Here is a 16068-nt window from a genome sequence, read left to right as displayed (position 1 = left end):
TTTGTTACACGAGTCTATGGAAAAAGCTCAGCGAAGACTTAATGTTATGCTAGAATCAATTGTCTGAAACTTCCAGAAATGAAGGAAAAGTCCAAGAACGCGGCGAAGACGCGGAGAGAAAACGAGAACGGAGAGTTTTATGAGCTGGCCAAACTACTGCCTCTGCCGGCGGCCATCACCTCCCAGCTGGACAAGGCCTCCATCATCAGGCTGACCAGCAGCTACCTCAAGATGAGGGCAGTCTTCCCCGACGGTAGGCACCCTGAGCGAACACAGCAGCCTAAAGCCGCTCACAGAGGGACAATGAGTATTACCATACTATAATAACAGGGCCCATTCAAATTTCAGATTTTGAGGACCCGCGTGCAGATCAAGTCTATTCAAGACTCAAAAGGGGAATAATCAAACAACGAACATGCAGTATTGAAATGTTCAACTAATGTAATATATTCAAAATCACATTTGTCAAAGAAACATCTTCCAAATGTTTTATAATAGCCTAGTAAAGTAGCAAAAGTGGCAAACCTTTAACTTTTATATATATCAAAATCTATTAGTTCTCAATATATGGAAAATATAGGTGTTAGAAGAGGAATAGGATTCTGTAAGAACAGACGTGCGGGAATTCTGTGGCAAACATCCAACAAATTCATACATAGATAGTTTACACATAGTTTTCACACTGTTTTAAATTATTTGCAGTGACGAAGAGAAAATGAATCTGTTGACTATATGGGGAGAAACGGATCATAGCCAATATGTTTTTCGTACCACTTTCTAATAAGGAATATTTTGTAATAATTAATGGGTTTTTTTATAGCTAATAAACAATTTACTAATGCTCTATATTGTTTATTACAAAGTGAGAGGTCCACGAGTATATTTTAATAATTTACTGAATGCATTACTACCACATGGAAAGCATAATCACCCAAAAGTTGTTCTTGTTAATATCTCCATAATGATCCAAGTAAATGATTTATTAATCATTTATTAAAACTGATGAACCCTTTATAAAGGGTGCCCTTTTAGAGAGCGGTAAGCTATCTATTTTTTTAACCAATTTAAAAACTATGTTGACATAGTAATTTAAATTTAATTTAAATAATTAATTAAAATTTGTTTAGATATATATTTGAAGAAAGCAAGCTCTGTAATGGAAACATATCACAGTAGAACTGTAGCAGGAATGAGTAAAAACGTTTTTCAAAAAGTTAAAGTTAATAAAATAAATGTCAATTGAGTCTTAAAATGTTTTGCAGGTCGTCTTTCCACAGAGAGCTTGTAATAAAATAATAAACTTTTTACGACATTAAGACTTTTGTCTGCAAAGTAGCCAATAATAATAATAATAATAATAATAACAGCTTTATATATATTTTGCCATTACTTCTCCATGAAATAAAATTAGATTTGACGCTCCTCGTAGTAGTAAACGTGAAAGTGAATTTCAGACTGTAAGTTTGCTTTATTCCTTCACTCAATTATAACGCCAGGGCTGTTAAACTAATTTTGTTAATTAGAGAATCATGGAAGATTTGACGTTGTTTTCTCAGTCTGATTAAAAGCTGGTGTCAAGTCCAAACATCTCATTCATTCATCAAGGTAAATTATTTCATTAGGCCAAATACAGCTACATCAGTGCAGGTTAGAGGGCAGGGAAACGAAGCCTTTCCTCTCTGTCATCACTCATAAAGTGAGAGTTAACACACGGCCTTTTATGGCCGGGCCACCCGGTAGCTGATGCGTTAGAGTCCAGCGAGGCCGTCAATACATCTGTGTACGCGATGCACCAACCCTCCACCGACAACCTGCATGCACATTTCTTCACTCCATTAGCGTGTGAATTCCTAATGCTGATTAGGCCAACATCTGAACCATAGGTGTGTTTTAAGGATATAGGATATCGTGGATCACTTTGTGGATGATTATTTTGTAGTCCTACAACTCTACATTGTTCAATAATGTAGAGCTGCGGGATACGGGAAAGTCAGAAATTTGTAAGACAAAAACTTCCTCATTTATGATAATAGATTAATGTAGGATTAATCATTAGACTGTAATAGGTTGGTGTATGAAAGGGGGGTCAACTTCGAGTTATCTTGAGGCGCGTGGAAGCACTCAATTTGATACTTTCACGACGGCTCCACCAGTTCTCATGGTCGGGCAACACGCCTGTGTGTTATTGCGTCACTTTAAATACAGACAAGAATATCAGACAGAATTAGAAACAAGTCACATAATTCCACTAATCTTCAATTACTTCCGCTAAAGGCTGCAAATACAGTTGTTATTACTTAAGCTGAAATTGACAAAACAGATAAAAATTAAATGTGTAAACACTTCACTATGTGCATACCCTGAAAAGTGAGTGATATCCCTATTTTTACTTTTTTTAAAAAAAAAACTCTGGATAGCAGACTTTGGAAACATAGTAGCCTGATTATTGTTAATTGCTTTACCTCCGCTGCTGAAAGAATTCACTGCTGTTTCATTCTCACTGAGACTGAAGAATGAATGATTATGGACTTCATGGTAGTTTTTAAAAGGTTTGAAAATTAAAATAAAATAAAAAAAACATTTAAAAATTGAGATATGGATTGCATGTTGACAGTTTTAATGAAAAGGCCTACAGTCAAAGGTATATTTTTGCATATAATTTAGATTTATTTCATTTTATTTTATGTTGGTATTCCTATTCAATTCAACATATTTTTTTTCCAGAGCCACAGGGCAATTTTGAAACAATGTTTCGGTAATATTTTTTAATAAGGTTTTCAAAATAGTTAATTTAACACTTAAGGCTATTAAATATGCTTCTCAGTTCTGGTCTAGATTTTATTGCACACCGTAATTCTACATATGCCTGTAAATGAAAATGTGTACGTATGTATTGAAATACATACCATAATTCTGCATATCCCTTATAATGAAATTCTCAGAGATGGAAAGTATTACTCAAGCACTATATTAGTACAATTTAGAGGCATTAGTGATCATTGCCATGGAAACTTTATAGTTTTTGCAGAATATCAGTATTAATGTTAACACCATTTTCCCCAAACTTCAGTTTTGTTTCTCACTAACATAACCAGTATTTACAAACATACTTAAAGTGTAATCAATTTTTCCTTCTTTCCAGAATGCCAAATTGTTAATCCCTTGTTCACTATAGCCCTGTTTTCTTCCACTGTGCCAACACGTTAATAAAAGGCAAACAAAAAGAACCAGTATTTTCATTAGTACTAGATTCATACAGTGTAATAACACTGTAATTGGTGAGCTGTATTATAAAGTGTTACCTCCCTACTGGTATGAAATTATGTTGTTTTTCAAAATTTCTTATATATTTTGCATACAACATGAGGAATATACATACATAAATCTCATTCCCCATGTATCAGATCCCCCACAAAAAAAACAAAACAAGACAAAGAAAACACAACATGAGACATAACAAACATGTGACAAAATGAAGGGGAAAATAAAAGGAAGTAGTAAGGGTATAGGGCTGGACAACATGGTTGAAATCCACATCATGAGAATCATTAGGGTCTTTCTCAATGTAAGTATACACCATGATATGGTTCATGTGTGCAAAAAACCACACCAAGTATTTAGAATAATGATCATCTCTTTGAACCAATTGAAAATGCTAGGAGTGATATCAGACAAAACAGAAACAATCAAATAATATTTCTACCATACTTCACTTTATCTTACTTTATTAAATTTTCCTATCAACATCAAATCCAAACAGCAGAAGTACGTGTCAGGATGTTAAAAAAATAAAATAAAATGATATGACTCCACCATGATATGATTCCACTGAAGGATGACAAACAATAAGATCGAGCCATCGTCCAGCCCTAAATGAGGGACTAGCCCATTCCAAACAATGACTCTAACTGATATCCAAACATATCATAACCTCAAAACAATAAACAAGATAAAAGACAGACAAAACAACACAAACTTTTGCACTCAGATCCTACTGTTGTCATAGTCCCTAACATTTGTGTAAGAAGTTAGGGTAAAATCAAAATCTCTATGAGATTGTCATATTTTTTAAAAAGTCTGAGGATCTGCCTTTACTCTTATAATAAATGTTGTCCAATGTAAGGTAACTTGAGAGTTCATTCCACCAGTGGACTATTACTGGGGGTTTGGATACCTTCCAATTTAAAGTTATGCACTTCCTAGCTGCCAGCAAGGCAATATCTATGTACCTACTTATATATTTATTCCACTTGCCAGACATACTTGTTCCCAAAAGACATACACGAGGTGAAAGGGGAACAGATACATGTAAACTCTAAGATATCAACTCGGTAACAGAGTTCCAAAATAAAGAAAGTAAGTCACATGACCAAAACATATGAAAAACATCTTTTTGTTTCTTACAATCCCAAGACATCTCACTGTTTATTTTATTTAATTTCTCTAGAGTATAATAAACCCTATCTATCTAAATCTAAAGAGAGCTAGTTTATGCCTTGGATTGTAAGAGCATTTATGAACTTTCCTATGAATATGAGACCAATCCTCTTGCTGTATTTCCATATGAAGGTCTTGTTCCCAGTTCAAATCTTTGAAATAACTTTTTCTTTTTTTGTTTAATATAACATCAATCTATCTTTGATGGCTTAGGTTCTTGAAGAGAACCCCGCTCAGTATTTACTATGTGCCTTAATTAAAAAAATCTTAATAAATAGGAAGATGGAACTCCATATTTCTGTTGAAATTGAGCACATGAGAGAAAAGTCCCACTTTCAAACAAGTGAGAACTTGTTATACCTTTATTGTACCAAGGTTTAAACGTGTCATCCCTACAACATGAAATACTTGGATTTTTCCAAATTGGGGAGAAAGGGGAAAGGGGATTCTTGTAACCTAATAATTTATGGGACAATTTGCAAATACAGAGGCAATTTAGTATAACAGGATTCTTGGTGATTTTTTCCACTTCTGTGAAATCAATATATAGTAAATGTTCCAAGTTGTGTGGACAAATATCCAAGGATTCTATTCTTTTCCATGAACAGAAAGTATTTAAAAACCATTGTTTAATCTGAGTAAACTGAGATGACAAAAAATAATAAAGTTGGGAAGCTTCAGGCGACCATATTCATATGGTAAACACAACACTGGCATCCAAACTCGTGGGGATTTGTTGTTCCAAATAAAGGAAGACACCAGACTCTGTACCCTTTTAAAAAAAGATTGTGGTAGAATAGTTGGAAGATTTTGAAATAAATATAAAATCTTTGGCAAAACAGACATTTTAACTATGTTAATTCTACCAATAAGGGAAATGGGAAGCTGACCAATTCTCTTTAATTCCTCTGATATTTTATTAACTACTGGTAATTCAAACTTAAAGTGTCTTCTGATTATCTAGGAATGAACATACCTAAATAAATAATACATTTAATGGACCAGTTCCAAATGAGTTGACTCTTCAATGAGGTATAGTCAAAGTTGGAAATTGGCATTATCTCAGTTTTGTCCCAGTAAACTTTGTAGCCTGATATCTTCCCAAAATTTTCAAAGAGAGATAACATAAATAGTATTGAATTTACAGGGTCATGAAAATACAACAAAATATTGTCAGCATACAAAGATATAAGATGCTCCTCCTTCTCAATCTTAACACATTTAATATATTCATGAGTCTAATCATTGCAGCTAATGGCTCGATAGCAGTGGCGAACAGTGCAGGAGACAATGGGCAACCTTGTCTTGTGCCTCTTGAAAACAAAAAGAGTTAAGAATTGTTGGTATTCGTTTTAACAACAGCCATAGGAAAACTATAAAGAATTTGTACCCAGTGACAAAACTTAAAACCAAAACTGAATCTTCTAAGGACAGACATAAAATACTTCCATTCAACCCTGTTGAATGCTTTTTCAGCATCGACAGAGAGAATAACATTCTGGGGATTAAGTTCATCAGTGTGGTAAAGAATATCAACGTACCTGCGTAAATTATCAGTAGAAGTACAACCATGAACAAATCTAGTTTGGTTTAATGAATAAGACTGGGTAAATCTCTCTCAAGCTGTAATGCAAGGACTTTAGCAATGATTTTATAATCTGCATTAAGAATTGAAATTGGCCTATAGGAGGAACACTGGAGAGGATCTTTATCCTTCTTTTGGAGTAGAATAATAGGAGCCACACATAAAGACTGAGCGAGACAACCTTTACTAAAACAAGCATTGATTATAGAAAGAAAAAGAGGCAATAAATAATTTGAAGTAGGCATGCACGATATTGGATTTTTTGACGATAACGGATATGCCGATATTTCCAACTCATTGTGGCCGATTGCCGATGCAGATACCGATATATGCACATATTTTTTTTCCAGCTGGCTGAGGAGACTATTATGCATGCAAGCATAGATTGTACTTGAAGTATTGATCGAGAAAGACAATATATGAAGAAAGAACTTAGGAAGACTGGAGTTCAGGAGCTCAGCATTAAAACTTTAAAGAACTTGCCAAGTGGGTGGAGCAGTAGAATTTTCTTTGAGTTTATTAGACAGACAGGATTAATGTATAGTATTTAATCTCTGGTCCACACTCCGGAGCAGAAGGTGGCGTTAATGCACATAATATGCTGGTTGCCAACCGCCTTTATAGACTAAAAAGAAGATCCCCCCCAAACAGAGTGGTACATCCTGTCAGCTGAGGTGTTTCCTGTCTGCACAGTCGAACATAGCAGCTCCTCGATGGACTGTTTCACCCCAACAGTCCCCGTGCTTCCTCCACAGGCTCCACTTCACGCAAGCTGCCTGTCAGACCCGCTGCTTCTTCCCGCTTTAACCTGATTCACGAACTGGAGCTCGGTGCACTGGTTGGATCCACATGGAGAGCCAAGACTAATGTTAGCTGAGAGGCTAGCAGAGGCTAACGGAGACTAGCTGGCTGTGCTTCCCTCCAGTCATGCTGCGGCTAACGCACCGCTAGCTTCTCAGCTAACATTAGCCCCGGCTCTCCATGTGGATCCAACCAGAGCACTGAGCTCAGTTTGTTATTCAGGTTAAAGTGGGAAGAAAGAGTGGGTCAGACGGGCAGCTGAGTGAAGTGGAGCCTGTGCGAGGAAGCACAGGGACCATTGGGGTGAAACAGTCCGTGGAGGGAAGCACAGTCAGGTGGCGGAGGAGAAGGCAACAAATTGGCCTCTCATAATCAGCAGAAATGGCCGATGCTGATATTTCATTTTAGAGCTTTTATTGGTTGATACCAATGACGTGCCGATAATATTATGCATCCCTAATTTGAAGGTTTTATAAAACTTGATTGGCAGGCCATCTAAACCAGGAGCTTTACCATTTTGAAGTGTAGCCATAGAAGACAGGAGTTCTTCTGATGATATATCTTTCTCTAAACTTAGTCTATCCACTTGTGTTAAAGTAGGAAGCTAGTGTCCCATGGGGCTGGTGGTAAACACAGTGGTGACTGGAACTTCCAGGTTTCTGCCAGTCCCTGCCCCCTGACTAAGAGTGGTGGATGTCAACATGGCTACCCACCAAGAACACTCCTGTGTGGATTGTGGGGTTTCCGTGCCTTTTGAAGACAGTCATGATGAATGTGTGCTGTGTTTGGGGCATCAGCATGCCATAATGTCCAGGGAGAACCCTCAGTTGTGCATGGACTGTTTCATTCTGTCTGCACATACCAGAGAGGCCCACTGTCGCTTTTTTGGAGTGAAGCGGGCTTGTTCCCCTCTTTCTGGCACACCCAAGGAGAAAGTTGGGAGAATGGCTGAAGCCACAAAGGGAAAGGGGGAGTGTTCAAAGAGGCCTGTGACAGGAGGCCTTGCGCCAACCCCCTTCCTACCCCCATACAGGTGCTAGAGGAGGAGGTAGTAGACTCAGAGGATGTGGACATAGAAACTTCCTTTGAGCACAATGAACAAAGCTTAAAGAGGATCTATTATGCTCATTTCAGCTCTAAAATTTTATTTTTGGACTCCACTAGAGTAGTTTTGCATGATTCACAGTTCAAAAAAGTCCTTATTCATCTTATACTAGCCCTTTATGCAGCCCCTCAATATACACAGTTACTCTTACACTCCGTTTTAGCCCCTGTCTCTTTAAGGCCTCCCTACCGAGGAACCCACTCTGTTCTGATTGGCCAGCTTTACATATCAGAGTTGTGTAACTTTACCATCAATGCAAACCAAACATTTCCTGCTTTACTGCTTCAAATTAAAAGCTTTTAAATGACTAACTAACAGGAGACTTTTATTGTGAAGAATTTACAGGAAATAAAAACTTGTTCATCACTGAATTAGCAAAGCTTCGTTAGTGGCGCTAAAAAACGGTCGAAACAACAACATATGGAGCTATTTGAGCTATTTGTTCAGCGGATCAGTTAGGAATAATGCAGGGAGGAATAGTACAAGCAGAAACAGCCACAGTGAGATGTTTTATAAAGAGCTGCAGACAACCAGCACACCTCCATTAGGTAAACCACTTATTTTACTTTGCTGTGCTTTGTAATGGAGTCATGGCTACTCTGGGAGCAGAGCCGCGAACTTGCGCGCTGTGCATGTAGCAGATGTCCATATAAAGAAATCAGCTCGGGCTGAAAGTAGAAAAAAACGTTCAGAGCAGTCTGAAGCTGGTGTTTTTTGATCACAGGGATTACTGCTAAATATGTTTACCTAGTTATTTGACATGTCAGCCACTTTTAACATGAACATCTGACATTGTGACATTATATATATATACATGTCTGAAAATAAGGAAAAGCATAATATGTACCCTTTAAACTGTGGACAGATGGCGGGGAGCACCTTGTTGGCCTGCTGTTTTGATGAGGTTATCTGGCAAATACTGGGGCCATAATATCCCTCTACCTCTGTGACCCATGACCACCAAGTGCAGGAAGGTTCTGGGGGTTCGGGCATGGCTGGTGAGCTTCAAACGGCTTCCTCATTCTTCTCTTCAGTTATGAAAGAACAGGCAGAGGTTGCTGGTAGAGCCCTGGAATCCTTTTGGGTCATTAGACGCCATCTGTGGCTGTCCCAGTCCCAGCTCCAGCAGGGAGATCGGGACTGTTTGCTGAAATTGCTGGTGGACCCTTCAGCTATGTTTGGACCGGATGCAGCTAGGTTGCTGCAGCAGGCATGGGAGTGCTGCTGCTGTGCACGAGAGGTCTCATAGCCTCTCTAGACACACCAGGGGCTCCAGATGATCCAGACCAGCCGTGCCTCAGCCAGCTCTAGAGGTTGCAGCTTGGGGACCAGGGGACCTCAGGCCATAGCTGGAGGCTTTTTGTAGGCAAACTCAGACTAAGGAGGGGAGGACCAGCTACCCAGGCTCCTCCCCAAGATTCCCAAACCCTGGCCAGCCAGCACCCCCTGTTAACGAGCCATTGCAGAGAGGCTTGGTTGGCTTTAGGGGCAGACCCGTGGGTCGTGTTCACCTTGATCCAGGGCTACCACTTAGTTTTCTCTCAGACCTCCTGTAACAAGGTCGGCCACTTTCACCACTGTTGTCAACCCTCAACATGCAAAGGTACTGTGAGCAGAACTGTCCTCCCTTTTGGAGAATGCCATATGGAGTGTGGGAATCAACAGGTGGGGCTTTTCTGCTGCTACTTTTTGGTCCCCAAGTGGGATGGGGGATTTTGTCCTATTCTGGACCTCAGGGGGCTCAACAATTACCTTCATCCCCTGCGTTGCAGGATGTTGACTGTTCCCAGGGTGGGGCAGGCTGTCGCCTCAGGGTGGGGGCACTTCAGCTTTGAGGGCAAGATATTTGAGTTTTGGGTCCTGCCTTTTTGCATATCTCTGTCTCCCTGGACAATCACCCACTGCATGGATGCAGTCCTTGCACCCATGAGGCAGTGAGGGCTGAGGATCCTCAATTATCTTAATGATTGGCTGGCAGCCTCAGAGGACTAATGCTGTTGTCATGTGGCCCTGCTCTTGGAGCACATCCAAGCCCTGGACCTGCACCTGAACTATGAGAAGAGCAAGCTCCAGCCTGCCTAAGTGACAACATTCCTGGGCATGGTTTTGGACTCCAGGAGGGAGATCATCATACTGACTCCGGAGCGGCAGCAGGCCTTTGCAGCCTGCCTTCCAGCTGTATTTTCGGGTCGAATTCATCTCGTGGGCCTCATGGCTGCCATGGTGCAAATGGTCCCTCTAGCCCTCCTGCACATGCAACCCGTCCAGCAGTGCCTGCTGAGCTTGGGTCTGCATCCGCAGGGGTCCCACCAGACTGAGGTTGTGGTCTCGTGGAGGCTTCACAGTGCCATCTCCTGGTGGAGGGATCCAGCCACTATAGCAAGGGGGAGCACTCTGGGACTGTCACTAGCGCTCTGGGGAGCGCTCTGGGTCTATCTCTAGCTAGTCCTCACAGATACATCCGCTGCGGGCTGGGGTGCCCACAGGGGATTGACTGTGCCCTATGGATGCCCTATGGATGGGGACGACAACGTCCTATGGATGGGGGCATTGTCATCCTGGAAGAAACCACTTCATCATAGGATAAAGGTGATCACTCAGAACAACTTTGTACTGATTTGCAGTGACCCTTCCCTCTCAGGGGACGAGGACCCAAAAAAAAGACAGCAAAATGGTTTGCATAACAGAGCTTGGACCAACTCAACCAAAAAAGGGCTGGGAGGGTTTGTTTAAGAAAGTGAGCAAGAATAATGTTGAGAGAGCAGGAGGAATTTTTCATATTGGCAATGCCCTTATTTATAACCACAATATTAATTGTATTAAAACAAGTAAATGGGCACTCAATGCTAGGAGCAGGTTCAGACACAGTCCGAGCTACCGCTGTAATTTTGCTTCTAATAATTTGTCCTTTGTTACAAAAAAGATTGTTCAGTGACTCAGTAAAGTGACTGTTCATGCATGCACAAGAACATATTTTTGATGAGAGGAGCTGCACACTGTAGATGTGTGTGTATGATATTTAACTGAAGGATATAAATGTGGCTTCGTGTTCTGGACAAAGGTTTTCATTAAAGGCTCAATGTCCAACCTTTCCAAAATGTCATGATGGACATGCAGCAAAGCCAGATATTTCTTTTCTTGTCTTTTTTGCGTTATAGTGCTGCTTAACCACGTTTTTAGCTGCAGAATAGTGGAGAATGATCTCTCAGAGCAGGCAACAGTGACAGTCAGAGACAAAGTTCCATAAATATTTCCAGATTAGGCCATTTACAGCATCTATTATTATTTTTCTTGCTCTGGGCGACAACTTTCATTCCAGGCTGATCAAGTCAGTGGTCCAGCTGTGATGTCATAAGGTCCACGACCTGATAGAATTCACATTGCCACTGTTGATGTCCCAGGTATATATATATATGCAGGTGTGACGTTCTGCATAGTCTGCATATCTCTCAAATAAGCCGGAGCTCTGTTGTTTCTTGGTGGATTGAAAATTTGTGAATTGTTTTGTGATGAACATGCATTCACTTTTGTCACTAGTTCTTGTACATATGCATCTTCTCTCAGGCCATGCATGCATTGTCTGAGTATACTAACACACTGCAGTGCACCCCCAGCACTTGACTGTCTGTGTTGGAGCATTTTGGCCATGGCTGTATGTCCTCGCCTTAATTGCTTCTCTATACAGGCAAGATAACTGCTTGTGTATCAGTACTCATTGTTTTGTCTTGCTGCAGCATTTTAAGTTTCTCCAAAAGCACTGCATATGAGGAAAAAGCAGCACTTGATTGCCTTTGTGTACACGGCTCATCTTGTTAGGCACAATGACAATAAGTGACAGAAAACATTGTTGGCTCCGAAAAGTGACAGGAACAATGTCTTGTGAAAATCTATATGATTGCTGCAATGAACAAACAGGGACATGGTGCCTTCACTTTTGCCTGCACATCTGAAAAATGGCCAGACATATTACTTGTGCCCTAAAAACAAAAAACCAGAAGGCGATCCATGGGCAAGTTCAAATGCATAACAATGTCTCTGATGCAGGAAAAAAGTGGTGATCTGTGGTGGTATCAGAGGCACTACAGAGCCTGAAAAAAACATTCACAACTGTTAGGTTTGTGTCCACATACTGTAAACTGCATGAAAAATGCCCACATACACATACATCAGTGGTTCCATCAGCCATTGGTCCAAAGAATATGTGCTGTAATATTTCATTCTGAATAATATTGGATATCCAGTTGTTTCATCACTGATGCCACCCACATGCCCTGGGCAAATCATACACCCACTCCATCATAAGCTGCCATAAAATGCCATCTTATGGCTTGCTATGGACATCCCTCATGTACAAAGAATTTTATGGATCTAAAAAGCAGCTCCAAAACTGTTCTGACAATTTTCTGATCTTTCTCCACTTGTTAAGAAAGCAAGGCAGTTATAGGTGTGTGTTTGAGAGATGACAGCCTTCTAACTGATTCTAATGCATGTCATATTGATCATGGTTGGCAAACTTGGTGGTCACCTTATGTCAGTTACAAAATCCATCTGTGAATGGACTGGTCTTTTCATCAGTGTGGTGGGAAACCTTTCTCTCATGCTTTGCAACTAACAAAATGGAAAGCTTGTGTTCAGCAGACATGGCTTCTCAAATCCAGTGGTGGGCGATACACATATGGCCTGAGTTGCTATCTCTTGTAAATGGTAAATGGACTGCACTTGTATGGCGCCTTTCTAGTCCTCCGACCACTCAAAGTGCTTTTACACTACAAGCCACATTCACCCATTCACACACACATTCATATGCTGATGGAAGGGGCTGCCATGCAAGCCAACCTGCACATTAGTAGGAGCTAATCATTCATAGATACAACAGATACTGCGCCAGACACGCCATGGAATGATTACTGGACTGTAAGGTTACATGTGAAAAAGAAATGTCTAGAAAGCTCTGGTAATATTCAGTGTATATTTATGATGATAAGAGTTACATGCTACCAAGTTACATGCTATAGGTAATTGTTCAACATTATATCCAAACTATGAAATTGTGCATATATATATATATAAAACCACATCATACTATTTCATTGTCCAACTTTATTGGGCAATTTTATATGCCAATAAAACAATTTGCTTTCAAAAACAAAAACCCCTGAGTGGTGAAAATGCTGCTTCTTTAAAACATTTAGCATATATATATATAGTTTCTAACCAAAAAAGTGCTAATTTTAGCCATGGAGTGGTTCAGAATGTGTCATTTTACCAACACACACATATATCATCATGATGAGCAGAAGTGGTTTTAGTCCTCTCCTCCTATCCACGAGCTACTGCATGTCTGCAATACTTTGGCAGGATGAAGACACCTGGTCAGATATACAGTTTAACAATGGGATAGTTACTGTAAAAACACCACAAACTATTTTACAACAGTTTTAATGTAAGTTCTTTGGTGATATTCAATAAATGGCTTAATAAATACTGTGAGGGATGTGTTATCATGAACTCCAGTGAGCTGATTAGCATCATGGGCTAACAGCCAATAGTTCCTCCAGACATAAAATTTATACAGGACAGTACTGCACAATGAATTGTCAATATAAGTTGCACCCTGCAATGACGGTGCACTTAATCCCACTGTACTAATGAGTCTGAACAAAACCACATCTGTTGCATTTAGCTTCTTGATTCACTTTATCCAAAGAAAAAAAGAGCAAAATACACAATATAAAACTCATTCACTCTGTCATAGCTCAGTTACTAGCAAATTTGGTTAGACATATTCACACAGTTCAGGTTCCCTACCCCTTGGCAGCTGTGCATCACTGGGCAAAATGGAGTTATAACCTTGAGCTTGCACTCCACAACTATGTTTCACATGCTGGGACATACATTATAGGAGAGGTGACATAATCTGCCAAGGGAATGGTGCTTGGGCCGGAGAAACTGGGATGCTTGTTGTACAATAGTTATAGTTCATAGAGGTGAAAGCATAACTTAGCTGGCCACAAGTGAGAGCACAAGTTTGAGTTCGATCATTTTCTATCCTATATCATGACAATGTAACAGGGGTGGACACCATATTTCTGGAGCAGACAGCTTAGCGGAAGAGAAGCCACAAAGTCAAAAATCTGCTGCTTTTTGCTGGGTTGCAAATGTAATGAAAGGGTTAGTAAGTGGTGGGGTAAGTGGCCATGCTACGTTGAGCCGCTGTGCCGGTTGTGTGAGCTGCCGTTTCACTTATGGCTAATGTCAGCTCGATGCTAGCCACAAAGGGGTTGCTACTGTTTCTGTGGTCGCTGTGTCCACAGCCCATTTGGTTTAGTGAGTCCATATTATTTTGAACAGTCTCTCTTGCATCCGACAAATATGGGTTGGTGCTGACATTTGGGCTTACCCTGATGTGCTTCTTATTTTCAGTAGTAACAAAAATAATTCTCTCTCAAGGCTTTGAATAAGGTGGATTTTCCCCAGTTTTGCATTTATAAGTGGTTCATATTCCTGTTGACTGTGTGGGGTTTTAGAGGGAGCCTGTGCAGAAGCTCTGTCTGCTTGTTGCTTGTGAGAATTCATTCATATATATAGAAAACAAGATTGAGTAAGTTGTGTATTTCATACATGCAGTGATACTTTTTGACATGAACAAAAACTCAAAGAATATATATAAAGAAATATATGTAAGTCATGTATCTACAGTGTATTGTATATGTCTCCAGTGAGATGTTAAAGATGTCTGTGAATACCACAGACAGCGGGTCAGCACAATGCATCAGGGTGGAGGGAGAGACAGAGTCTGGTCATGCTGCTTTGCAGGGGTTCTGTCTCTTGAACATATGTGCATTGTTTCTTGTTGATGAGAACATAAATATGCTGTCTAAATGCCATCCTAGAATTTTCTAATTTAATGTAATGTTGTTTGTTGTATTATACCACTGTGAAACACTGAATTTGTTAACTGTTAGTTACATGTTATCTTACTTTAAACCTTATTTCACAAGCAAGAACCATGCCACAACAATATGTCACTTAAAGGTTTAATGGTAATTCAGGAGGTATTGAATGTTGAGGACAGATGAATGGATGTGGAGATGGAAGGAAGATATCGTCTGTTAGGCTGGTCTGGGAGGACATACTACAGACTGGAGGGAGACTCACTGTGGGGGTTCTGTCTCAGGCATGTTTCCACCTGAGCTGATTACAGACCCCCAAAAGAGTCAGATTTAAATTGAGCTGAGTTGAGTGCAAGCTTGATGGAGATCATTAAGATTGTTGTGGATGTAGGAGCAATATGCATGAGAAGATCAGCAGCTGAGGACCGTATAGAGATGCCTAGAGATGCAGATACCTATAGCTGATGTATTTGGTCAGCGGCTCGTATGGGCTGAGATAGGATGCGAGGCGGAAAATGTAGATAGGGAAAGAAATTCCCAGCTGATCTGTTTTGCTCCTTTGGGGCGTGAATATGAGAGAGTTGAAAGCGTGGATGGTTATGTCAGATAGACTGGGATGGATGGAAGGAATATAGGCAGATGAAGTCGGGGCAAATTCGGAGCACCTCCAGAATCCGAAAAAAGCCAGCACAATAGTGGATTCTAGGGTTAAGTCAACTATAGGGGATATGTAGCCTGAATGTAGGGAACAGATGCACAGGCTGAGAAGGCTATAAGTGAGTTGTGGAGCTAATTGAATGTTGTGGCTGAAAATAGTCGGATAGGTATTGGATGAAGATCTGATTCTGGGGCCAAGTGTCTGAATTTCTGGAATGAGAAGCGAGACAATGAATCAGCAATGCTGTTGTGATAACCAGGAATGTGGGCTGCCCGGAAGATGAACTGGTGTTGACTTGAGATTAAAGAGAGTCTGCACAGGAACTGCATGATGGCTGGAGAACAAGACTGACCTTTGTTGAGGATCTCTATGACTGCAGTGTTATCAGAGTGGAGAAATATGGACTTCCTAGACCAATTCATGCCCCCAAAGAATGGAAGCTATTACAATGGGGTATAGCTTGTAAAGTGCGGATGAAGGTGAGCAGGACTCTGAGACAAGAGATATGAACTCTGAGGGCCAAGTAGAGGCAAGCCATCTCCCTCCATAGTAGCCACTGAAACCTATGGAGGGAGCTGTGTCCACGTAA

General features: G+C 40.4%; 1 protein-coding gene across 1 annotated transcript in view; it reads left to right on the top strand.

The window, feature by feature from the left end:
• Window positions 1-16068, top strand: part of sim2 (SIM bHLH transcription factor 2) — a 94844-nt gene continuing 78776 nt past the window's right edge. Inside the window, exon 1 of the mRNA XM_044371110.1 lies at window positions 1-253. Coding sequence (XP_044227045.1) covers window positions 79-253 — 175 coding nt within the window. The 5' untranslated portion in view covers window positions 1-78. The remainder of the gene's footprint in view (window positions 254-16068) is intronic.

Source organism: Thunnus albacares, chromosome 13 (genome assembly GCF_914725855.1).
Source record: "Thunnus albacares chromosome 13, fThuAlb1.1, whole genome shotgun sequence".
NCBI classification, from domain to species: domain Eukaryota; kingdom Metazoa; phylum Chordata; class Actinopteri; order Scombriformes; family Scombridae; genus Thunnus; species Thunnus albacares.
This window is presented reverse-complemented; position numbering and strand designations above follow the sequence as displayed.